The 24,550-nt window shown below is 38.7% G+C and overlaps 1 protein-coding gene and 1 long non-coding RNA gene across 3 annotated transcripts; both read right to left on the bottom strand.

The window, feature by feature from the left end:
• Positions 1-617: 617 nt before the first annotated feature.
• rad23ab (RAD23 homolog A, nucleotide excision repair protein b) lies at positions 618-24,155 on the bottom strand. Of its 2 annotated transcripts, XR_014797276.1 has the most exons (11): positions 23,938-24,155; positions 18,919-19,000; positions 12,429-12,508; positions 10,182-10,627; positions 9,453-9,499; positions 6,738-6,865; positions 6,543-6,663; positions 5,704-5,761; positions 3,967-4,148; positions 3,544-3,690; positions 2,929-3,044 (listed from the first exon to the last, which is right to left on the bottom strand). XR_014797276.1 is itself a non-coding variant. In XM_084909125.1 (10 exons), the coding sequence occupies exons 1-10, from the start codon at positions 24,004-24,006 to the stop codon at positions 2,931-2,933; spliced, it is 1,416 nt and encodes a 471-aa protein (XP_084765251.1). In that variant the 5' UTR covers positions 24,007-24,155; the 3' UTR covers positions 618-2,930. The 2 variants fall into 2 exon arrangements, 1 of the variants encoding a protein (XP_084765251.1); XM_084909125.1 differs by lacking the exon at positions 5,704-5,761 and having other exon boundaries at positions 618-3,044.
• On the bottom strand, positions 15,755-18,911 carry LOC146369672 (uncharacterized). The gene is made up of 2 exons (XR_014797277.1): positions 16,804-18,911; positions 15,755-16,615 (listed from the first exon to the last, which is right to left on the bottom strand). It is a non-coding gene; the product is annotated as an uncharacterized LOC146369672 (long non-coding RNA).
• Positions 24,156-24,550: the final 395 nt, after the last annotated feature.

Genomic DNA, 24,550 nt, shown 5'->3' with positions numbered 1-24,550 from the left:
TATACTGATGCTAATACTAATTACAATAGTTGCGGGCTTCATGGATCGACGTGTTACATTTCAGGACGTGTACGTGAAGTTAGCGTCGTATGGATCAGAGGGGTTTGCTGCCTGATTTCTGAGCTACATCGATCTACGGAAATCTACGTCGTTGTCACAAGAGTTACCCCTACTGGCAGTTAAGGAGAATGCCAGTTTAAGGTTCCCGCAGTCCAGCTTTGATCTGTATTTTGTCTTGATTGAAGCCACAGCAGAGGCCACAAGTAGGATGTGGCAAGAGGAACATGTATCAGCAGGGTTCTCTTACCTAAAAATATGTTATTAATAATAATGTATACTTTATTGAAATTACTCCTCTGCATTTGACCCATTCACTCAGTGAAGCAGTGGGCAGCCACTAAGCAGGTGCACAGGGGAGCAGTGTGTAGGGACGGTACCTTGCTCAGGGGTACCTCAGTAGATTTGAACCCCTAACTCTTCCGATCATGGGGCGACCACTCTACCTTCTGAGCTATTCCTTGATAGATTAATCAGCAGATCAATCACAGAAAATATGCAATGCCTGCTTGCAGTAATATAGTACACACAAAAATAATATTGATGACAAAATATCACTATTCATTTTTTAAAAGCCATTTAATATACACAATGCATAAACAAAACAAAAAAACCCCATCACACCTACTTCTCAACTCGTACATTTAAGGTTGGTAGTAATTCTTATAGACCCAAAAAAGAAAACAACAGACAAATTAACACCAGAGAGATGCCACAATGGCAGTTTGATCAATCCTTAATCCAAAGGCATGCCATAAATAAAACTCTTTTGCAAGGAACAAGCTAAGGAGCATTTGTCACAGCAAAATACAATTTCTCGCTCACATCGTTTATCCCATTAACAACACTACAGAACAATTGTGTGTCTAAACACAAGCACACTGGATGCTGAAAAACGACTTAACATTCCCATTTCTTTTAGGCCACTTTTAAATGAACACTGTTTGTAAAATAAAATGTGGTGAAGTCTTTGACCGTAAGGCATGGAGGAACAGCAGCCTAACCCTTTTACAGTTTCAAGATGCATAGAGGATGTGATATGAGAACATGGAACAGAAAATGATTGTTTAAAAGGAATTCATGGATTCTTTGTTTACAGAAAGTTTCACATTTTCATATTTTTTTCCTTTATGGCTACATGAATAGTAATGTAAGGTCCAATCTAACAAAACTGGTAAAAAAAAAAAAAAACTAGTTAAAACCTCCTAGAAGTTTATTCTATGCTGAAAAAGCACATAAACATAGTTTTCCCTGTAAACTTAACACAGTACAAACCTAAAAAGGCTTTCTTGTTGTCTTGGTGAATGACAACAAATGTAGTTAAATGGGTAGTGAAGTTAACTGCTCTATTATATAAGACCAATGAATGCCTACAGTTTCTTATAATTTCTCCAACACAAATGTGAGAATGTCAAATTAAAACAGCAATCATTGAGAGTAAATAAAAAATAGGAGTCTCCCTTGGGTCAGCTGGGGAAAGTATCGTGTATATTTCTGTACTTTCAGGATTTGTCTGCTCTATGAATCATCCTTAAGTTTATTTTATTGACTGAAATTTATAAATTAATCCTTGCCCCTAATAATACATAAAGTAAAATATTACTTATCCAAACCATCAAGAAAAAATGTTACTAATAGATGCAGTTTGTACTAATAATGTAATGACACTAAAATAAAGTGACTCAATCACACCATCACAACAAACTGAAAAAAAAAAAAACACCTTTAAGTCAAAATGCAGGGCACAAGAGCAGACTCAGGGAGGAGCTACTAAAACCTCAAATGCTTGGTGGAGAAGGAAGAGGAGAAGCAGCAACAGCAGACATCACTGTTTCTTTATTTGCCTTATTATCATTATTATCGACTGTCCCCAGAGCTTTCCTTAACAAGGCAACAACAGTTTAACTGCACTTGTGTGAGTGATTCATTCTGACTTAACAGGTGTCTTGTGGAAAAGGAGTTTCTCTAACGCTAATTGCAGGGACTCTTTGTGACATTATCAGATGTGCATTTTCAATGCAACAGACTGAGTAAGTCAGTCATCAAAAAGACAAAACTTTGAGATAGTCTCGACTTGTAAAAGATAGAGGACACTAACATTTCTGCATTTAATTAAAATGTAAATGATCTCAATTAAAAACATTTTATCATTTCTCCTTTTTGGGGAACGGTTGAATAGGTGTCAACATTTCAACTATCTAGCTGTGAAATTCAGTCACCTTTTACACATCTACATGGTCAGACACCAATAGAAGAATTTGCAAAGACTTTTTGCATGGACAAAAGAAGCAGTGGAAGTGACAGGATCCAATATGAGCTTTGATCTAAATCAATAGTAGCTTCCAAGCAGTGAGGTCAACAGTTTTAGTCAAATGTTCAGGGAACTCCAACATGTAGGTTCGCATGTTGAAAATGCATTTTTTCTCATTTATTATATATTACCTTACTTTACACATGTACAGTAGTTTAACATGTTCAACAGGCAGCCTGTGAGCTCACTGCAGAGGAAATCCTCTAACTTAAATCCTGCTGGCCTGTGATGTAGGCTGTTTGCAAATTTACTGGTGGGACTTCTGTCAGTGTGGTCACTCAATACAAGCATCAGCAGTAATGATGTAGTAGCAGTGAGGCAATGCTCAGTGGTAGCACCTATGATGATCATCATAGCTGAATGAAGAGTAGGCAGCGCAACTAACTTTGAACACCATGTCATCATTGTCATCATCATCATCATCATTTAATGGCCACAGTCCCATGGTGTGAAAAGAAATATCCCCTTCCTCTCCTGCCCTTGTTTCTCCCTGGCAGACTTGCAGTGGTGTCATCCACTCTGCAGCCCTCTGTTGAGCAGTGATGAGCCCGGTGATGTGGGCTTACTCATCGTCCCATGTTTGCTGTAGCAGGAAGTTAGCAGCTAGATTCTCATTCTTCTCACAAGCAAAGTACGCCTGGATGACTAAACCTTCAGGGAATCCCAGTGCTTTTAACTGGAAAACAATGTCATTTACATTTTCAGTCCTCCTTTCACCTTATGGACAATTCAACAAGACTATTAAATGTAAAAACACACCTACTATAAAACATTCATGCTCGTGTTCCTGCATTTATGCATTCATTTGTTGTTTGAAAAATTACATGAAGAAAAACTATTAAGTATACATAACTGCTTGACTCTCTAACCAGCTGCCACAGAATTATCAAGAATATTGCAGAATACTGCCCTTCAAATTTGTATGTTTTCCAATGTGCATATTTAAGAATTTGTTTCATTAATGCTAACAGAAAAACATCAAGGATCCAGCAACATAATTTTCCATCACTGATGTTTCAACAAAAGTCATGGAAATTCAGTAGCAGGTTGTGTTCAGACTGATTTCCTTTCATATGTTTAAAAGAGAAAACTATTTGTTCCTAGGCTTGTGTAATTCTGCACAAATTGTGGAAATTTGGTGGAACTGACTGTGTCAATGTGACTGGCAAACTCACCCTCTCAATTGCCTCTTTCTCCTGTGGGGTGACCTGGATGTAGTTAGTGTGTGGTGACCCATGGGCATCAGCATCTTCTCCTCCTGTATCTCCAGCTTGTGGCTCATTCAGCATCTGTACAAAACGCTCCTGGTGCTCTGTGATTTGCTGCAAGTTACACAGTTGAACTGTATATCAACCACCCAGTTTAGGCAAACTACAGTGGACATGGTAAACAAGTTAGTATAGTTACTTGGGGGGATTTTACGTCGCATTAACATATCAGAGAAATGTTTCCTGAAAAATACATTTACAGATTTATTTCTTTGTTGTTCTTACTATTAGGAACAGTTCTTTGAGATACCTTAAACAGTCAAACAGAAACTATATTAACAGACCCTGACAGAACGCCACTAGAGAACGGTGAGTTTTGTGGTGTGGTACCTGCAGCAGCTGTGGGTTGTCTCTCCCGAGCTGTTGCAGCAGGGCTGGCAGGAGGGCTGGGTTCTGCTGGATGATCTGTCTCATCTGCTGGAACTGAGGCTGGTTCCTCAGGAACTCCAGAGGGTTCCCTATGGAGCCAGATCCTCCTCCAGCAGTGACAGGCTGGCTGCTGGACACAGGCCCTGCTCAGGAGGGGACAAAATGTTAACTGTTGCTATTCAAGAAGAGATTACATTTTATAGGATACAATGTAAAGACAGTAAAACCAAACAGTGAAGTCTGTTCTGAGAGTGGCTTCATAGTTCTGTCTTGGTGCACGGTTTTGCTAAACCAGAAAGACTATCATGAGAAAATTTTGTTACTGCTCAGTGACAAAAATACTTATGACGCCCTGAAACGAGACCCAGGAAGTGGTTAGGAAGAGGTTGATAAGATTGTCTGAAGCAGTTAGAACAAGACAACCATAGCTGTGTAGCTAGCCACAATATAGGACATTATTATATACCAGCTAGCCCAAATTCAATAACCCTACAAATGTCACGACTGTTTAGTTTTCTGTCTTCCTTTATGTCAAAAGTGATAGCAGAGCTGTACGTTTTAATTTTTCAGAAATCCCTCAATCAGAACATGATATATCATCTTTAGATGGAAACTAGCCAGCTAACTCCTCGCTAACTTCATAAATTCTGTTTTCGTGGATGTCTGGATGTCAAACTTAATTGTTTCACCTTGTAGAGCAGCCACGCTGATCATTTTATTAAAGATGAAAGAATTTAAACAGTTTGTAACTCTCAGTGATGCCACAGTGTTCGTTTGACTTTGGGACCTGAAGCGGAGTTTGGACCCAGGAGCGGCTAATGACAACAGACTTAAAGACCGGATACCCAGGGGATGCTTCACCAAGTTTGTATGGTTTACATAAGATACATAAACAGGGTGTACCTTTAAGATCAATTGTCTGTATGGTCAAGTCAGTCACCTATAACAACTCAAAGTTTCTGGTTTCGATCCTTAACCCGTTGGTAGGCAGCTCTGAACACCACATCCAGAACACCTTGAATTTTGTTGAGAAGGTGAGAGACGTCATTATGGAGGCAGATAAAATAATAGTGTTGTACGATGTTACATCTCTCTTCACTTGTGTTCCAGTCACTGAAGCAGTGGCGGTAGTTTGCAAGAGATAACAGGATGACCCCAACCTGAGCAACAGGACCACTCTCAGCACCAACCAAGTCTGTTTGGTCTTGGATCTGAGTCTTAATTCCACCTATTTCACATACAAGGGTCAGTACTGCAGGCAGAAACATGTGTGTGCCTTGGCTTCCCCAGTTTCACCCATTGTCCCCAACTTGTACATGGAAGAAGGGGAAAACAGGGCTCTGTTATCCTACCCTGGAACACCTCCACGTCATTGATTATGTGGATGACACCTGGATGAAAATCAAATCTCAGGACGTACCACAATTCAATAATCACGCGTGAACACATCAAATTCACCACGGAGGATATGACAGGCTAGCTGTGAGATTTCCATCTGTAATGGGGGACATTTAAACGTTGATGTGTACCGTAAACCAATGTATACAGATCAGTATTTAAGGTTTGACTCTCATCATCCACTGGAGGCAAAACTTGGTGTTTTTCTACATGATAAAGAAAAAGTTGCTGTGAAAAGAAAGAAATCTGTCAGCATGACTCTTTTGACTTAAATTGGAAGAAATAAATGTGTAAACTTACAGAAAAAGTTCTGGTAGCTCATTGGCCAGACTGTCCAGTGTTTTGGTGTGGGGTTTAACTGTAGTCATAAAAAACAGAAATTTCTGTAGTAGAAAGTGAAAAACAGAAAGTTTTCTGTCATATAATTGTTTATTTCTTGATTCCTTTGTGTAGTATGAATGGTCATAAGGGAGATTTTTATCAATAGGAAAAACTGTAAAACTTATGGAAATACAGTTAAAGGTCCAATTTTATTAAACTCTTAAAAGTCCGGTTAAAAATCAAACAAGAAGAATTATAAATGGCTTCAAGTGTATATTCAGACCTGTGAGACTTCTTTAGACACTCAAAACACTGAGATATGGCTCTGTGGTACATGCAGACATTTCTGCATCAAAGACGCTTTGTATAAAGGACAAATTTGGACAAGCGAAATCCCTTCTGGAGAAAAGTTTTATAGTCAGATCAGAAAAAAATATTTGGACACAATGACAAGAGGAGTTGGAGGAGTAAAAGTGAGACTTTCACACCTAAGAACACTGTACCGACTGTCAAGCACGGTGGTGGTCTTACCATACTGTGGGAATGGTACTGGTACACAGCACAAAGTGGAAATAGTAAAAAAGTGAAATAATCTAAAAAAGAAATACTTCCAAATTCATCCTCTGGTGATGTTGAAGTTCCACTAGTGATAAAACGTTAGTGGTGTGCAGAATTTTTGTGGACGTTGTGTAGCTTTAGACCACAGTTATTCCAGTTGTCATCTTGGCATAGTTTCCGTGTCCCCAGGAAGTTCCTTGCCTTGTTTAAAACAGAAAGTTAAAGAGAAGTAAAAATAAATAAATAAATTGGGCTCTTACTACTGGGGGGTGCTGGAGGCTGCTGTGGTGGTTCTTCTGTAGAAGGTGTAGAGGGGTTGGCTGGAGTACTATGTCTACTTGGTTGTGGATTGTGCAGATCACTAGCCCTTGCTGGAATACCCTGCAACACATGAACAGTTACTGTATAGTTTACAATACAGCTCAGCATGATTATGAAGCTGGTTAAACTCTCACCATGAGCAAGTACTCCACTGCTCTGTCTGGGTTGTTGTAACTGGCTCTTAGTGCAGCAACAACTTGCTCCCGCTCATATCCTATCGACATAATCTCTGACACCAGGTTTTCATATGCTGGTCCAGTCACTGTGGTAACAACAAGAGAGGTTTTTAGGGGCAGGAAAGTTGACCTGAACCTAGATGAAGTGCGCAGGTTGTTTTTGTGTTATTTGGCACAGTAGATATATCAATAGAACTAAATACAGAATAGTGATTCTTGAAAGTCTGTAAATCTGTAAATTAAGAATTTTCTACCTAAACAGTCCTAGGTCCTTCTTGAGTTATCGCATTTGCAAAATTGTCAGAAAACCTAACCTCTGGCCTTGAAATTCAAACTTGTCCAAGATTTCTAGTACTTGAATCTATGGTATAAATTTACATATTTTAATAAGCCTATTTCTCCAGTTATTATCTTCACAAACTTGTGCGTCCACGCTGCCTTTTTGTGCCTCCTCTTGTCTCTATGCAGCCTCAAAGAGATACAACCTCAAATATACAAAAGGTGGGATGTAATTTAAAATGTAAAATTAAGTGGAAAACAATGATCTACTAATCTCAAAAACCCATATTAGGGCTGCACAAGTCATTGAATTTTAATCTCGACTTCAATATTTTGGTTTCTCACAGTAGAACAAACGTGATCAAGCAATACTAAAAATAAATGCTCCAATACCCCAGTGTTGTTTAGTTCACTGCAGAACACATTTAACTTATTCTAACCAATGAAAACACAGACAGTGTAATTATTGTATGACGGCCAAGAAAAACAGTGCAGGGGTTGTTAACATGATCATCCAACAGCATCTATTAAAGTGAACCTGTACGTCACAATATCCACAAATATGCACTGAAATCACCAAGGCAATCACAAAAAGTCATATTCATTAAACATGGTGGGCAACAAAAGCTGTAGGAAAATGGTCAACATATTGAACGAAAGCTATGTTACCCATCTTTTCCAAAGTGGAAAAACCTCCCAATATTGTGGAAACGACTAACCATTTTCATTCAGTGGTTGGTTTGGTTGTACAGATTATTGCCTATTATCTAAAAACTCAGAAATAATACTGGTCCCTCTTTGACCAGAATGGAGGCATTTGAGAAGGCTGCTTCTACTTATACATTGATAAAGAACTGGAGTTTTGCCTCCTTTTTATGCAAAGTACACAGAACCATCAGCACTGATTTTTTTTCTAATGGAATTATGTCATTCCAATTTAATCTTAGCTGTGGTACCAGGGAAGGTTTACTACCGTCACCATTAATATTTGACCTTTAACAACTGCTTTCAGTATGCTGACAACATTCTTCTAGCTTCAGTAATCTCCACACAGCAGCATCTGAGATCTCGTTTATTACTGATTCCAGGGTAGCTCAGGATATGCAGCACGTCACCCACTATGTATGGAAGGTTGGTGGTTTGATCTCTAGCTGCTCCGGTCAGCGTGCCAAATGTCCTTTGGGAAAATACTAAACCCTAAGTTGGTCTCCGATGCATCACAGTATGAATGTGTGTGAATGTTAGATAGAAAGCACTTACACAGGAAAACGTGCTTGTGTGAATGGGTGAACCAGTTCATTTTCCATTTGATCCATTCTCTGAAACTTCTGGTTGCATGATTAATTGGACTGTGTCAGAGGTCATGCCACTACCAGCACAGTACAAATGTATGTCATCAAGTGTGACATCAGTTAACCAGGTTTATTAAAAAAAATATGCAAACCAAAATTCCCACTGTTATTCAGGCTATTCAATCAGCCATTCAAAACTTGGCTAATATGCATACATCTCTGTTGGGTAAGATCAGTCAGGGTGGGATGGCTGTTTCTCCCACAATGCATCTTATTATATCTATATGTTAATCAGTAAAATACTAGTATAGAACTATGTGTCGACAAAAAACAAAAACAAAACAACAAGATTTTACTAAATAATTTTAAAATAGTTTATGTATGAGTACCATTTATGGACCTTATCAAAGATATTGGCTGAAGAGGATGCTGATAACCCAACATAAAAAAAGACACACAAATGGATGAATGAGAAAGAAATTACAAGAGGCTGCAAGTAATAAAGCCCCTAAATATATAATTTAAGATTTGTTTTTTTTTTTGTTGTGTGTTATGTCTTGACACAACTGTGGATCATCAGTTGAGTTATGACCCATAGGTCAGAGTTAAGAGACAAACAAAAAGATCAGGACTTAAATTGAGTAAGAAAGTAGCCAATGTCCAAAGAAAAACAGTCTCACTCATTGGAAGCAAAACAGGAATAAATGAGAGGTAGCACCTGACTTTTGCACAGTACTGTACATCATAGGGGCTTTGGCTCAGGAACAGGTTGTCTACTAATCAGGAGGTTGGTGGCTCGTTCGTATCTTGCCAAAGTATTGCAGTGGGCAAGATACATTTCCAGTCAAGCTTGGGGGAAAAAAATGCTGTCAACTACTGGCTAAAACTGAACTCCACTTATTTAGTCTGTATCTGTTTAAATGCTGAATTTTTCAATAGAAACTACTGTTCTAATTTCCTTACTATCTCCACGTATGCTGTAATATAGAAAATGTTTACTGTATCAGTCGCACTCTAATGATTAAAACAAAAAGCACCGTATAATTAGTACATTAGTATTTTACTAGTTATGACAAAGAAAAGAATAATCACTGATAATTACCCAGTATTGATGCTGCTTCTTCAAGAAGACCCAGTTCATCAACGAGGCTGAGAGAGGTGAACAAACAAATAAAACATGACATAAATGTTCATTCTAAAGAACCAGGATTTAGGATTTTAAGTGTTCCTTGCTCTATATTGAGGCACTATGATATAACTTAAATGCTTATATCCACTACTGAGGTTCTCTTCCTGCATACGATGACTGTTTTTGTGAACTGCCACGATATAAACCAAACTGAATTGAGTGCCAGTAATATACTAAAACTAAAAAAAGTAAATAACATACATCATGTTCAGTTCCTCACTACAGCCACAGCACTAACATGGCCAGAATGAATGAAACACTGATTAAACAATGAAAATGAATCCATATTCACCGTGTTCATCAAGGTTGTGTTGTTTTATGATCGACTTACAGCAGCACACTTATGCTTGAAGAAAAAAAACTGTCACTGCAATTACTACTCAGCTTCACTATACGAAGAAAAGTACTGGGCCACCTACGCATTACATCTAAAGTTGTAATTATCCATGCTCTCACACAAGGCACAAAATGACCTTGATTCTTTGAAGGTGACAAGACATGCAGAAAGTAATTAGAGCTTCTTCGATATATAACCATCTAAACTAGAATAATATGAGCTTACCTACCCATTTTACAACTTCTTATGATATTTCTTGATCAAACAATTAAACTGCCACAGTTTACATAAAACTATTATCCAACCTTGAAGCAGAGGACTGGACTGGTGCTGTGCCAGATGGTTCATTCTCTGGGTCTTCCCTCAGCTCTTCTTCTGACTGGGCAGCAGGGGTGGGGCTATCTGTAGGGACTAACTCAGGGGCTTCCTGTACAGCTTCAGGAGCTGTGGAAGAGGCAACAGTGGCTGTGGAACCAGAGGCCAGAGCTGATTCTGAGTGTGAGTCCAAGGTGGGTTTTGCTGTTGCACCAACAGAAGCCACAGTGGTGTTTTCTTGAACAGAGGGCGGGGCTTCCGAGGGAGGCACTGACTGTGAGGCAGGTACAGCAGCAGACATTGTGTGTGTTGGTGTGGAGGGCACCTGTTTTGGGCCAGAGGCTGGTGCAGGTGCTGCAGCTGAGGGTGGCACTGGAGTTGCAGCTGGCGTGGGAACTGAGTGAGTGGCTGCTTCAGCAGGAGAGGTTGGTTTGGGCTAAAATGACATTTGAGAGCTGATTATTAGTGGTGTTGCTAAGATAGTCAAACAAACACACAGTTACACACATGTAACTAAAACAGAATCAGTTTTAGTTAAACTACCCCAAGAAACATTTCCATGTGAGCCCACAGTGGACAAGTGTGGATTAGCCCATGCCCATCATGGTTTTCTCTAGGCAATGCAGAGTGGGCTTTCCCATAGAAAACCCATATACTTCAAAGGGCAGAACTTCCCTTTATTTATAATAAGTAAATGACTACTATGGAGAAGATTAAACCATAGAACATTATTACACTTTCAGAAATATGACTCTGAGAGAAAGCGACTCATTGAATTCTAATATATTTGTAAGTTTGCTCACTTACAAAGAAATTAATTTTTGTGCCAATTTATTTTAAGTGTGAGAGACAGGATATTAAATATACATTAAAAAACATATTACATCAAAGTTATAAATTGTTGTGCATGTCATTGAGGGAACTAAATCTTTGATCTCCTACAACTGAGCCAGTATTCTGGCTCCCACGGATTGGTCACAACCAATCAGTCAATTCGATCAACTACAGATACTCCTGCACTCAACTCAGTAAGTATATAAAGCACACCTGTCCACAGAATAACTTCTTTCCATTATAACCTCTCCACACCATGGATAAGACCAACGACCTCTTAAAGGACGTCACAGAGGAGACTGTAGGCTTGGAAGAAAGTGCTGTGGTCAGATGGAACCAAAATCGATCTCTTTAGCGTTAACTTGACCCACTGTGGAGAAAGAGAGATGCTAATGTGTGACCCAAAGAAAATCAGCCCACAGCCAAGCACAAAGGTATGTGCTGTAAACTCTTGGATGAGAAGCCCCCTCTACCAGAACACTGATGATGCGTGTTGACTTAGTATTATAGCATGGCAATGACCCAAACCATACCACCAAGGCAACAAATGAGTGCCTAAAAAAGAAGCACATTAAGATGAGGGATTGGCTAGCCAGCCTCCAGACCTCAGTCCTAGAAGATCTGTGGAGGGAGCTGAAAGCTTTGTGTTGAGGCAAGCAGCAGGCAAGGAATCTACATGATTTAGAGAGTTTCTGTGAAGAGGAGTGGGACAAAATTCCACATATAACAACTGTCACCACTGTGCTCGCCAAGTTGGTCATGTTTTGCTCGGGGATCAAATACTTACTTCACTCAATGACATGCAAAGGAACTAATAACTTTTTTGTAATGCTTCGCAGGTAAGACAGAACAGCTTGTGAGCAAAAAGTCTGTAAAATAGAAAGTGGGGCATATAAAACTAGTTTTCAGAGATATTCAAGGATATGAAAAATATGTGATTTGGAATTTTTGCAGATATTAAAACTTCACTAGAAGAACCAAAGGTGTGAAAAAATGTATACCAATTAAATAGATTCAGGAAAAATGAACTAACAGAGGGTTAGTTAGACCACAGGGTTCTAACAGAGGCTTAGTGCTGAAATACAGGGATATGATAGCAGTATTGGTAATACATGGCAGGCAAAGAGTTAAGCACACTAGTTTAAAAGTCTTCAGGAGAACTTTGTTGTGCACAACTTTAACTGGACAAGGATTGCAATAAATAACTGTGATAGTGTTAAGAATTGATGCTTAGTGTATTATAGTGTATTGATATCGTTTTTATGGAGGAAGTGCACAGAACCAATATAGTCACCCTGGCAGCCATCACAAGCTATAGTAAAACTGAGTAAATAAAAAACAAGCAAGCTCACAGCAACAAAGTTGTGTGTATAACATCTAAAGAAGAAACCAAAGACACTAACCTTGGTAACCATGACCACCACAAAGTTCTTCTCATCGATTCTGTACTCTTTCAGTGGGATATCATCGTTTAAGATTTTGCCTGTGACATTCACACAGAAACAGCAAGTGACAAAAGATATGACAGAATTATTGAACACTGACTATGAAACAGATTTATAGGCTGTAACCTTTACATGTAGGGTGTATAGAAAATATAAACGTAGCCAATGTGAAATCAATCACTGGTTTAGGAAGTCCCATCAAAAAGCTTTGAGCTGAGCATTTTCACTGTTGCTATTTCAGAGACATCACGCACTCATAGTGTGATCCATCAATCTCCAAGGCAAGCAACTGCAAGTGGCATCATCCTTCTTATATAATTTCCGAAACGTTTTACGAAACAAAAAGTTTTATGCACTTCTACAATGGCTTCCCTTTTTAAAACTGCAAGATACACTTAAGTTTCTTTTAAAATTTTATTAACATGGTTATGAATATGTTATTAGGCACTTTTGCATTTCAAAACTCTGTTTCCTGCTTTCCTTGCATTTTGCTTATTTGACTCTGGTTTCTGCTTATTACGTAAAAACTACCACAGTTGTTTCCGGTCAATAATAACACACCTTTAAGCTACCAAAGGTAATTGAGTGGTAATAACACATTATTAATGCTTGTTTCTGACTTGTTACCCTACTATTGCCACTTTCTTACAGAGCTGTGTTTCCACAATATTACCCCCAGTTTTGGGCCATTATTATCCAATTACATAAATTTCAGTGTAATATTACTCAACTGTAACCACTGTTGCTACCACAATATTACTTTAGTATTAAGTGGTTATTACTTTGGTAATTGAATGGTAATAACTTAGAACTTACCACCTTATTATGTTCTGTTCCTCTGTGTTATCCTACTAAACTATTACAAGGCTGTAATAAAAAGCGCTACCAATATGTTTTTCTGGAATGTCATATCTTGGGTCAAGCTTTTTAACAAGCTGCTTGAAGCCCTTATCACGTAACTGCATCAGTAATAAGCTAATAATTATTTTCACATCTGAAATAACCTGTGACCAAATGTTTAAGGACCCTCCCCAGTCCAGTCAGACAGAGATCTCTGAGCTATGCCTTAAAAAGCAATCTAGCTGGATATCTAGACTGATATTGACTAGGTCATGTTTTAGGAAAGAAAGGACACCACATTGAATGGTACAAATGAGAATTATCATCCTACTAATGGGTGAATTCTAAAACACCTTGAAACTCCCAGAAAAGAAATGTGGCAGGCTAGTCCATTTTGCAGAAATTTCACTGCAGCAATTCAAGGTAGTACTCCATAGTTTGTATGTCCCCCACCCGCTTGCCTGACAAGGTAGGGGCACTCTCCTAGTGAGACGATGGGTGGTGTCTTAAGAGGATTTATTCCCAGATCAGGACCAGGGCATCACTGAGCTCGTGGACAATCTGAGGTGCAACCTGGTGCTGCAACCTCCTGGAACTGCATCCTCTCATAACATGAGGCCACAAACTGTCACGCACCGGGAGGAGCCTGGACCCAGTGTGCTAGCATAGTGTCTGACAGGACAAAGACAGGCTGTAGAAGAGAGCCTTCTTCTTCTTTGAGTGAATCTAAGTGAATTATTTTAATTTCTCTGGGAGTCACAATAAAAATTCTACTTTTACATTCAGAGTCTTTTGGCCCATATCAGCACCTAATAAGCTCAGACAAATATATGATACTGAACTCACTTTAAGAATAATCAGTATGTGCAGTTTGCTATGTGATCATGAAACTGATCGGAAATAACTAATCAAAATTTGTGGCTTTTATTTATTATCCTCATAGGTTTTCTCTAACTGATAACGCTGGCAAATGTGTAGTTTGAAGAAACTTTTAATAACTCCTTTAACATGTTAAGAAGGAAACCTTTGATGATGGAGATGACTGGTTTCATGAAACAGGCAAGATCGATGATTGTAAAAAAGATGGACAACGTGGCACCCCCACCCCAAATGTCAACTATTTGTGACAGCCTTTTTCTGTCTTACAACAGTGTCGGCATGAGAATAATTAGTACTAAGAACAGAAATAAAAATAATCTAATCTGTTTTTTGTGGTTGATTCATTCATCTAATTAGTTTTGGATTAATGTTTGGGTAACGCTAATAGAAGTCTATCAATGTCAAAAAATTTGCCAGTGTGATTTCACGTTTATGTTTGATTAAAATCCAGTAGGGCATGAGATGTTTATGTTAAAACTGCTGCAGTGTTGTCAAATTGTAGGACATGAATGTGCTTATGAATACTAGGGTGACTTTGCTCATTTTTATTAAGAAATAATATTTTTTCCACTGTGCTATCTTGTACCGGTTTCTCTTTTTTGGTAATGACTTTTCTTCATTTGGAGAAAACCATTTCAAATGATGCTGAGGAATTGTGCTGTATCATACAAAACAACTGTGTAGGATTGGATATATGCACCTCTACATACCCAGGTGTTGCTGTAACCCATTTACTTGGCACACAACAAATACTTTACCTTGGAATAAAGATAAAAGAAGAGAAAAAAAACTTGTGAATATTATACAAGTAACACATTTAATTATTTACAGGAATATAATGTGTAATACTTCATTGCAAGAGATCAGCTCAAAGAATTAATTACTTCTTTATCTTCTTTCTGTGGCAGCAATGGAAGGCTTATCAGGCTATAGATGACAAACCAGGCTGCAGAAGCAGCAACGCCTCTGTATGAGCGGACTGTAACACCATGACATCAACAACACTGGACATAAAACCTGCTTTCATTCTATCCTGTACTGTCATCAATAGAAAAGTTAGGAAAATATAACATTTGAAGACAATGTCAGAAAATAACATGAAAATGTGCTATTATTACTACTGTTTATATGGCCATCATTAGGGGTGCTCTGATGAAAAAGGGCCTAAACTTGCCTATGCTAACAACCACGTTGTTATAATTACAAAAACACATCGCAACATCTTATTGTTCTACAACATTTAACATCACTCTTTAGCTCCTGTTAATTCATTTGCTAGACTAGCCGTTAGCATGCGCACTGTGTTAGAGGCATGTTGCTATCTAGTTAGCAATGCTACACACCTGTTACTACTGCACACTCCACAGAGGCCCAGAGTTACTGTTCATACCGTAATTATCTGGAAATTAACTGTTGCCCTGAGATTTTACATAAGACCAAAGATAACATAAAAATGACGTTTTAAACTGTTTTACATCAATTACACTCACAGAGCACTCTCATACCTGGTAACATGGAAACTTCAAATAAAATGTTAGATTTAAAAGCACAGCAGCAGAAGGCGGTGTCATTTTTCTATTTATTTATTAGAATCATCAACAGATACATTCACCCTGGGGGAAAACCAGTGACCAGCAGGACCACAGCTGTCCTTTGCCAGATGTTCTGTTTAACTACTGAGAAAGACGTCATTTCAGAAACATCAGGAAGACTGAAGCTCATCGCAGGGATCAAGCAGGACTCAAACGGTTTACCAGCAGCGCCCTCAGAGGGAAATCTTCAGACCTCCGCCTTAAGCCCATCCCAGAAAATGTGCAACCCCAGCACTTCATGAACGGTGTGACAGCGACATTTGCTTTGTGTGCTGTTAGAAGTACTGCACATCATCCTCATATAAAGAGGCTCTGGACTCACATGATCAGGTTATATTCAGTCCTGTAGCTAGTTATTAAAATATATATTATCCTCTCTGATTATTCTGGTATGAATGACTCAATTACAAATAACACACGCAGTGTGAAAGAACTGCAGATTAACCTTTTAGTTTAACATACAAGTGACGACCTTTGACCTTCATCAGGTTGTATTTAATGCTGTCAGAGAAAATCTCATGTCTTCTTCATGCAGCTGACTACATTCAGTCTATTAAACAGAAGCTGTGCAGGTTTGAGATCAGCAGCTTTCTGAAACACCAAACTGAGGTACTGTTTATGCTGATATATAGCATGGGTGATTAATCCCTTTGACTTTTTGTCTTCAACTTTATCAATAAAACAGCTGCAGCTTTCACTGAAAGCACACAATATGGTGCTTTAGCCTTTGCACTTTTTTCATCAGTTAATGTTGGAGTTACTGCAAAGTGTGAATCATAGGATGATCTGTCTGCTGTCACTGGGTGGTGCTGAGGTCAAATCTGAGGGCAGCTCCTGTAATCACAAAGAGAACAGAATCAACACAAACCGTAAAATGTTCATCCCTCAAATCTGAAATAAATCTGATCCTTTCCTGTCCTCACACGCCTCAGGATCTGCAGTTCTACACTTACATTTTTTCAGTTCTACAGTTCTGCTGACATTAGCTTTTTATTTACGAAAGTTTACAGTTTAATGTTTACCTTTGAGTTGTTGGTGGTTTTTAAATTGTGATTGCCAAACATATGATGATGGAGCAGCTTTCCAGTCCTGGTGCATCGTGGTCAGCTGCAGGGAAACAGACAAACATATCATCACCAGTGTTTGAGCTGGTGCCTGAGTATTGTAAGCTGTAACTGTGAGAACATTTTCAGTCCTCCGCAATTCACCTACAGTTAAAATTGTGCTAATGACGAGTTATTGAACTGCAAGGTTTTTGTAAATTTCGTGTTACTGTCCTTACAGATGTGGCTAGAGAGAGAAAACATGCTGCTGTTTGCACATATTTAATAATCAGCTCTACACAGAGCTGAAGGACAGTCCAGCCTGTTGCTTTTCCAATCTTAACACACGTTAGTTAGTGACTGAACAGGCCGGTGACTTTTCTTTGTTTCTCATGTAACTGGTTTCAGCGCCTCATGCAGGTCTGAACATCCTTTAGTTCAGTACAGTCAGAGCAGCTGAGCAAATGTCTGAACTACAGCACTGAATTTAATGAACATTCAAGCTCAAAGTGTCGGCTCTCAGTTCATTCATGTGCACAGATTAACTGATGAACGCTGCTTTCCCTGACAGCCGACTGCTCCTCGTAGCTAGCTAGCCAAGGACATAGTTGCTAAATAGCTGACAAACACACATTTAACTTACCGAAAAAGTACGCCAGGGCCTCGGGTCCTTCTGTCAGTTAATCCAGTTTACTGCAGAACACCTCACGCTGTCAGTTTGAAACAGTCCATTGTGGTTTTGGAAAGTAAACGCTGGACCTCCTCTCAGGGTCCTGATCCTCCATTCCCAAACAGAGATGTGCAAGTTTCTCCGTGACTGCAGCTGCCAGTCAAAGCTGTTATGATGACCCCAATTCAACAGCATTATGGTAGTAGTCAAACTCAAACTTATGAGACTTATGCTCACCTTTAATTCCAGTTGTGACATTTAAATTTTTCTAATATACATTTAATCTGGGGCAGCATATTGTGTGGTGATTAGCACTGTCGCCTCACACCAAGAAGTTTGTGGGTTCAAATCTACCATGTGTCCGAGGCCTTTCCGTGTGGGGCTCTCCCCCGTGTTTTCTCCCTGGGTCCTCCTCTCACAGTCCAAAGACATGCACTAAGTGGGGTTAGGTTAGCTGGTCATTTTAAATAGGTGCAAATGTCAGTGCAAGTGGTTGTCTGTCTCTCTGTGTTGGCCCTGCAGCAGACTGTCCAGAGTGTACCCTGCCTCTTGCCCTATGGTAGCTGGGATAAACTCCAGCACCCCCACGGCCCTGAATAGATAAGCAGAAGAGGATGGATGGATGGATGGATGAATACGTTTAATCTGTTCAGAACATGTATTATTCCATATAGCAATGAGAAATCTTTTCTGCAGAGAAAGTACTTTTAGATTTAATACTTTAAGCTAAATTTTCCAATAATAAACAGTTTAGTGTGTTGAAGCAGTTTTACTTTGTTTTTTTTTTCCAATGTATTTTTTGTGGCTTTTACTCTTTATTGTGTTCGGACAGTGGAGAGAAGACAGGAAAGCTGGGGTTAGAGAACAAATAGAAGCAATAGCAGATTGGAGCCTGGACCTCTGCTTCAGTCTTACAGCATATGGAAAACCTGCTCAGCCCAGTGAGTTAGATTAAAATCTTTCAGTCAGGAAGTTGAACATAGTGACATTCGAGTAATGTACAAGAGAAGACAACAATTTTTGTAATTTTAATATAAACTGCAACAAACATATAAGGCTTCCTCTGAAATGTATAAAGATGCCAGTCTTCATTTCAATTATATCTCGACTGCTTGCTGTGGCGGTCTCTACTAAAACTTACTTAGGTATTGTCACTTGTTTCTCAGACAATATTTTAAGATCAGATGATAGCGGGAGAGGTCGTGAAGTGGAGAACTGTTTAAATGCCACATTTGTTGCAGCTTATCCACCTCTGCCACAGCTGTTCTATTCAATTTAATTACTATAATTATAGTGTGTTTGCAGTCTGCATTTCCCAAATTAATTATACTGGGTAAATTATTACTATTTTTTTTTTTTGAGGTAATGACATGAGAAACATGATTAAAACACAGCTATTATTTTCTCTTAACCTTCAAGCTTACCTGCATAGATGAGTTTCTGTCCCACTGAAGGAAATGCATCTTTACCTCTGTGCTCTTCTATTTTCTCCTTCAGGGCTTTCACCTGTCAAACATATCAAGAAATATTAGGTGGAATGAGCTCTTCTTACTATCCTTTGTCTGAGAACTGACAGATCCATTTATCTGCACTCACTGTCTCACGTCAAAGTGATTATTTGTGATTATCAATATAACTGAAAATGTAACTATTTAAAATGAGAGCACAGTTAAGAGTTTGATTGTTGCTTTTATAATTCCAGTTATGCCATTTTGCCACAACGCTGCCTAATATGTTTTGACAGTTTAACTGCATACATCTGTCACAAAAAACAAGGCTGTTCATTGTTTTTACGTGACATATTAAAATCAGAGTTTTTAAAGAAAATATTTTCCTAAATTGAAAAATAAATAATGGACTGGTTCTTATATATCGCTTTTCTACTCTTCTGAGCAGTCAAAGCGCTTTATACAACTGTAATAAATAATCACAAGTACAGTGATGTTAAATACAATTACTTTGACTTTTTGGGAGATTTTCTTACTTTAACTGGAGACACAAAGTGTTGCTGTATTATATCTCCTGGTTCTCATGAGGATTTCTAATTAGAACATTGTTATAAGTTGATGTGGATTAATTTATGCCTTTTATTAGGTTGTAAATTCTTTTTAGCAGCTGCACCTCTTTGCATGTTAAACTATGATCCCCTGGGTCCTCCTGTACTGGCCTGCTGTCTCTCTCTGTCTGTATGTGTGTTTTGTCTTCCGATGGCTTGTTCCAGAAAGCATCTCCCACCCCGAGCCCCTCGACCCTCCTGATGAGGCACACCTGGCAGCTGTTGGCTAATTAACCCTCCAGGTCCAGGGTTTAATTGGCCGTTTTTCACTACTTTTGATTTTGTCTTTGTATTTCACCTTTAAAATTTGCCTTGTTTGATATCATTCTTTTCAGCACAACCTCACATGTCTGAATTTAGAGATATTGTTTTATATTAAGACACCGTAAATTTAAAAAGCTAATGCCTCGGGGGGGTTTCTTTGTACAACCATTTAAAACTACTACTAAAATTTAAATTACAAAACAATTAGGTGTCACAATAAGATGCCACACTTTGTGCCACTCCAAAAATAGTTTCTGTTCACCACAAGACAGCCGAGTACATCACATAACCTGCAGGCCTGACATCACTACTGTTTTTACCGTTTCTTCCCGCACTAGATGTGATGATAGTATTCACAAAAAAACATGAAGTATTTTTCTCATCATAACTCTGGTTTTACGTAGCCTATCAACACAATGTTAAAACTGGTACATAGTTTGAAGTCCACACTTTCAACACTAGTATCAGCATCAAATACGTTATTAATCCCTAATAACATTTAGTGGTTAAGTTGCTCCAAGACAATAACAGTAACAGACTGAACTATATTAAATAATACAATACATACAAAATTTACAAAATATTCAAATAGCTCAATTATATTACAGAGGTGAAATATATATAACTGACAGTTTACTGTAAACTAGTTATTTGTTATTTTTCACTTTAGAGAATGTGCAAACCAACCCCAGCTCCCACAGTTCCACCCCACAGCCTGTCAGGACAGACAGCATGGTCACAGCAGCCTACATCAAAACACCCCCTCTGCCCCTCCTCTGCAGGATGGCAACCAGACCATGGTAGTGGGCTCACCCCCTGTTCTGCTCACTCAAATCGGAACAGGGGGTGACGGCATTCAGTGTGATCCCCCCAAGGCCCTTTATGTATGTGTTATGAGAGTGTAAGTAATGTGAGTGTAAAATTGAGGTGCAGGTGGCCAGGAGGGGACCTGTGCTAGACCCCCCCCCCCCCCCCCCCCGCAGAGTGGACTCCTGAAAAGCAGAGACCACCACCCTGGCAACACACCAACCAGGACCCAAGCCCCCCAGGCCCAGCCAAAACCCCAGCCCGGTGGCGGAGAACCCCCAAAACCCTCCAGTTCATGAGGAGAGTCTTCTTGGCGATGCATAGGGCGGTGAGAGCCATGTGAACTTTATTCATCTCTGTAGTGCCATCATGTAAGTCGCCCAATAAGCAAACTGAAGGGGAGGCTGGAATGCTACATTTCAGACACTTTGACAAGTCTTCACATATCCCACGGCAAAACCTCTGAACAGGTGGACAGAACCAAAGAGCGTGGATGTAATTGTCAGGTGTATGGCCTTGACAGTGTGAGCAGTTGTTAGATGATGTAAAACCCATCATGAACATCTGTTGACCTGTATAGTGCAGTCTGTGTAGTATTTTGCATTGTATTAATTGTAGACTGGGATTTCTAATCAATTTAAAGGTTTTTAAACATATCTGAGACCAGAAGTTTTGGTCTAAGAAGACTGATAGATATATTTTAATCAGCTTATCGAATAATCTGAAACTCTTGAGATTGTTTTTTAATATAATTACCTCAAAAAGAGAGTGGTTTGTGAGTGTTGGAGAAAAAGTAACACATCATCTGCATAAAGACTGATTTTATGTTCTACGTTCTTGCATTTTATGCTCTCGATCACTATAGCCTGGTTTTAGTAGGAGACTAATGTTGGGAGAATTCATATTTGGTGTTAGTCTGACATTTTCCTTGATTTCCTGCAACATTCTGTGGAATACTGGTGCCAGAATTCTCTACTTGAAATCCATCTGGACCTGGAGCCTTACTATTGGGCGTACTTTTCAGGGCTTTCTGGAGTTCACCTGATGTCAGCGGTGAAGCCAGTGCTATTGCTTGACTGTCTGATCATTTCAGAAAGATTACGTTGTCAAGAAATGGATTGATTTCATTTTTTGATGGGTTCATCTGTTGGTAATATGAATTTTTTGTAAAATTTCCTGAAAGTGTTGTTTATTCTTTCAGGGTCATAATGTGTTACCAGATAAGTCTTTAATGGCACCTATAGTCATTTTTCTTTATTTATTTTTAACTGGTTGGCTAGAAATCGACCTGAATTGTTACCATGTTCAAACTTTTGCAAGCAGTCTTTGTAGTAAGAATTGATTTTTTTTTATTGAAAATTTCATTTAATTCTAGTTTTGTTTATGTATTTTTTTCAGAATTTTCCTGTTCCTGGGAGGACACTTCTACGATTTGATTATTTCTTCTAATTCCTGAATATGTTTGTTTTCTCTTTTCTTTTTATGTGACAAGAATTAAATTATTTTACCTCTCATCACAGCTTTTCCTGCTTCCCAGAAAACAGATGCTGATGGTCCAGGCAGGTCATTACAGTCTAAATATAAAGCTCACTGTTTTTTAAATATTTAATAAAATCTTCATCTTTAAGCAATGATGTATTTAATCTCCAGTTTTTACTCGGTGGAATGATTTTCTAACTTATTAGAATTAAAGATACAGGAGCATCTCAGTGTCTGAAATGTCACTTTACAGTGAGCTGCTGACTAGGAAATAATAGAAACGAGAGTAGGAGTGATGGATATGTGAGAATAAAGTATAATTCTTACGGTTAGGGTGGAAGGAACGCCATGCATCGCAAAGTCTGAAATTGATCATGTACTGTTTAACTATATTTGTGGACAGCCAATTGCGCTGAGTTCCTGCTGAATTCAGCTGTCCATTTCTTCATTTAGTCCAAAGTTGAGGTCGCCCCCAAGAACAAGTAAGCAATCTAGGGAGAGTGCAGTAAAAAAATACGTGGAAGAATGAGCAGCCGTATACACTTACAATACAGAACTTTTTGTTAAGTATGGATAATTTAATAATTAGAATTCTTCCCTCTGGATCTATAACTGTGAGTACTGTGAAATTAATATTTTTATGTGTTAAAATCACTACATTCCTCTGCCTAGAGCTATAGCAGGCTGAGAACACATTAGGAAACAAAGGTGTTTTAAGTTCATGCGGCAGGTCTCTGAGTCTCTTGTAATAAAACAACATATGCCTGTAGTTTGTTTTAAGCTGGTTAAATATCTTTACCCTCTTTTCTCTGGAGCCAGCTCAATGCACAGTCCATGTGACAAACCTCATGGCAATCAAGCGCACCAGTAAAACAAAAGGTCCACTTGGGAAAATAAATGTGTTGGGTGAAATTTCCATTTTAAAAAGATAATAGTAATGAATTGAGCAATTTTACATTTTTAAAATGACTTGACAGTTACATAAAAAGCTATAAGCTCATTATATAGCTCATGGTACACTTTTACATCAGTATATATTTGCATAACCAACTGATAAGAAGACATGTAAAGAAGAACTAAAGACCAAACACTGTGTGATGCCAATAATTGTTACAGTCCCTGCCATTAACATGACATAATACTTAAAACGTTATTAAAAACGCTGTTAGCTTAATAAACATAATTTAATTTGATGAACTATTATTTGATGAGGAAACCTTTTTTTTTTTTTTTTATCTAACAGATTTAACGATCAGCCATCCCAGTGTTACATTTGCGGACAGGCTTAAAATACTGCACCGTCATTCATGGTGATATACTGAAACAAGTCCGAGTGAAACAGTGTCAAGTGAAATAACAAAACACACATATTTCCGGTCTGTTATTTCAACGTACACACATGCTGCTTATTCACTGCATAACATCACAACGAAACCCAGTGAATACGCAAACACCATCCATGAGTAAACTGCAGATCTTCCATTCATGCAGCTTCTTCCGCATGGTTGTGGTGGGGATGGAGCCTACTTTTCGATAGTGTTTTATTATTTTATTTTGAAGGAAAATGTGCTCTATTCCTGTCTTTCCTGCGCTATAGTACCTTATGTGAACTCTGCGATACTGCAGAACTGATAACTTGTCTGGAAGCATTTTTGTCACATCGACGTAATGTTATTTATTTTGGGGGGTTTGTAATAAAAAAAAAAATAACTGATTTATCTCAATTTAAACACCCTTTACTATGGCCATTTCCCCACACCGGGTAAAATTCCCGCATGCCTCAGCCAGCCCCCCGAGCCCGACCATGTTTACTTCGGCCCCGTTAACTTCTACTCACCGTCAGTTCTGGGTCTATTTCGATTCTGAACGTCTGCTGTTGGAGTGTCTTCAGTGTTATAGTTAGCATCTTTCCGGTGGTTCTCGGACAACAGTGGACTCGGAAGAATTTCTCAACAGTAGCAGCTCTTTTTTTGTCAGTATTTTTCCGGCTCTGTATATATGTGTGACTCAGCTGTCTTAGTGCCGCTGAGCATGCTGGCCACCCACGCCATCTACTGCTGGAGTCACAGTATGACATGCTGCTGACTTCACATCCTGTCGGAAATACCCAACTCTAAGCACAAAAATATTTACAATGATTATAATTCAATTAAATTCAGTTTAAATCACAACACAGCTACCTCAAGGAGATTAGAATTTTTAATTAGAGCCTCCAAATTTAACTCACAAATAGTCCCTTTAGTACAGATTGTCAGGGATTAGAGCTATCAATGCAACTATTTTGTTTTTGTCTATTCAAAGCTTGCCTGTCAAACTCAGTCAGCTGATCACGCTGAATGAAGCATTTAAAATGTTCAAATGTAATCAGCGACATCAACTGAAGCAAGCTGCAGCCCAGTGCTTCACAATAAATGAGCTATACAAATATGCAAAACAAAAAATAATAATAA

Source organism: Perissodus microlepis, chromosome 17 (genome assembly GCF_051167445.1).
Source record: "Perissodus microlepis isolate ML-2025 ecotype Zambia chromosome 17, ASM5116744v1, whole genome shotgun sequence".
In the NCBI taxonomy this organism is placed as follows: domain Eukaryota; kingdom Metazoa; phylum Chordata; class Actinopteri; order Cichliformes; family Cichlidae; genus Perissodus; species Perissodus microlepis.
The sequence above is the reverse complement of the archived record's forward strand: the minus strand, read 5'-3'. Positions and strand labels throughout refer to the sequence as shown.

Excerpts from the sequence above, each read along its gene's own strand:
- rad23ab (XM_084909125.1), bottom strand. The coding sequence starts at position 24,006 with ATGCTAACTATAACACTGAAGACACTCCAACAGCAGACGTTCAGAATC. Across the intron at positions 12,509-18,918 it reads ACAGAAACTCATCTATGCAG|GCAAAATCTTAAACGATGAT; the intron begins GTAAGCTTGAAG and ends TGAATGTCACAG. Across the intron at positions 3,045-3,543 it reads AGAAAGAGGCAATTGAGAGG|TTAAAAGCACTGGGATTCCC; the intron begins GTGAGTTTGCCA and ends ATTGTTTTCCAG.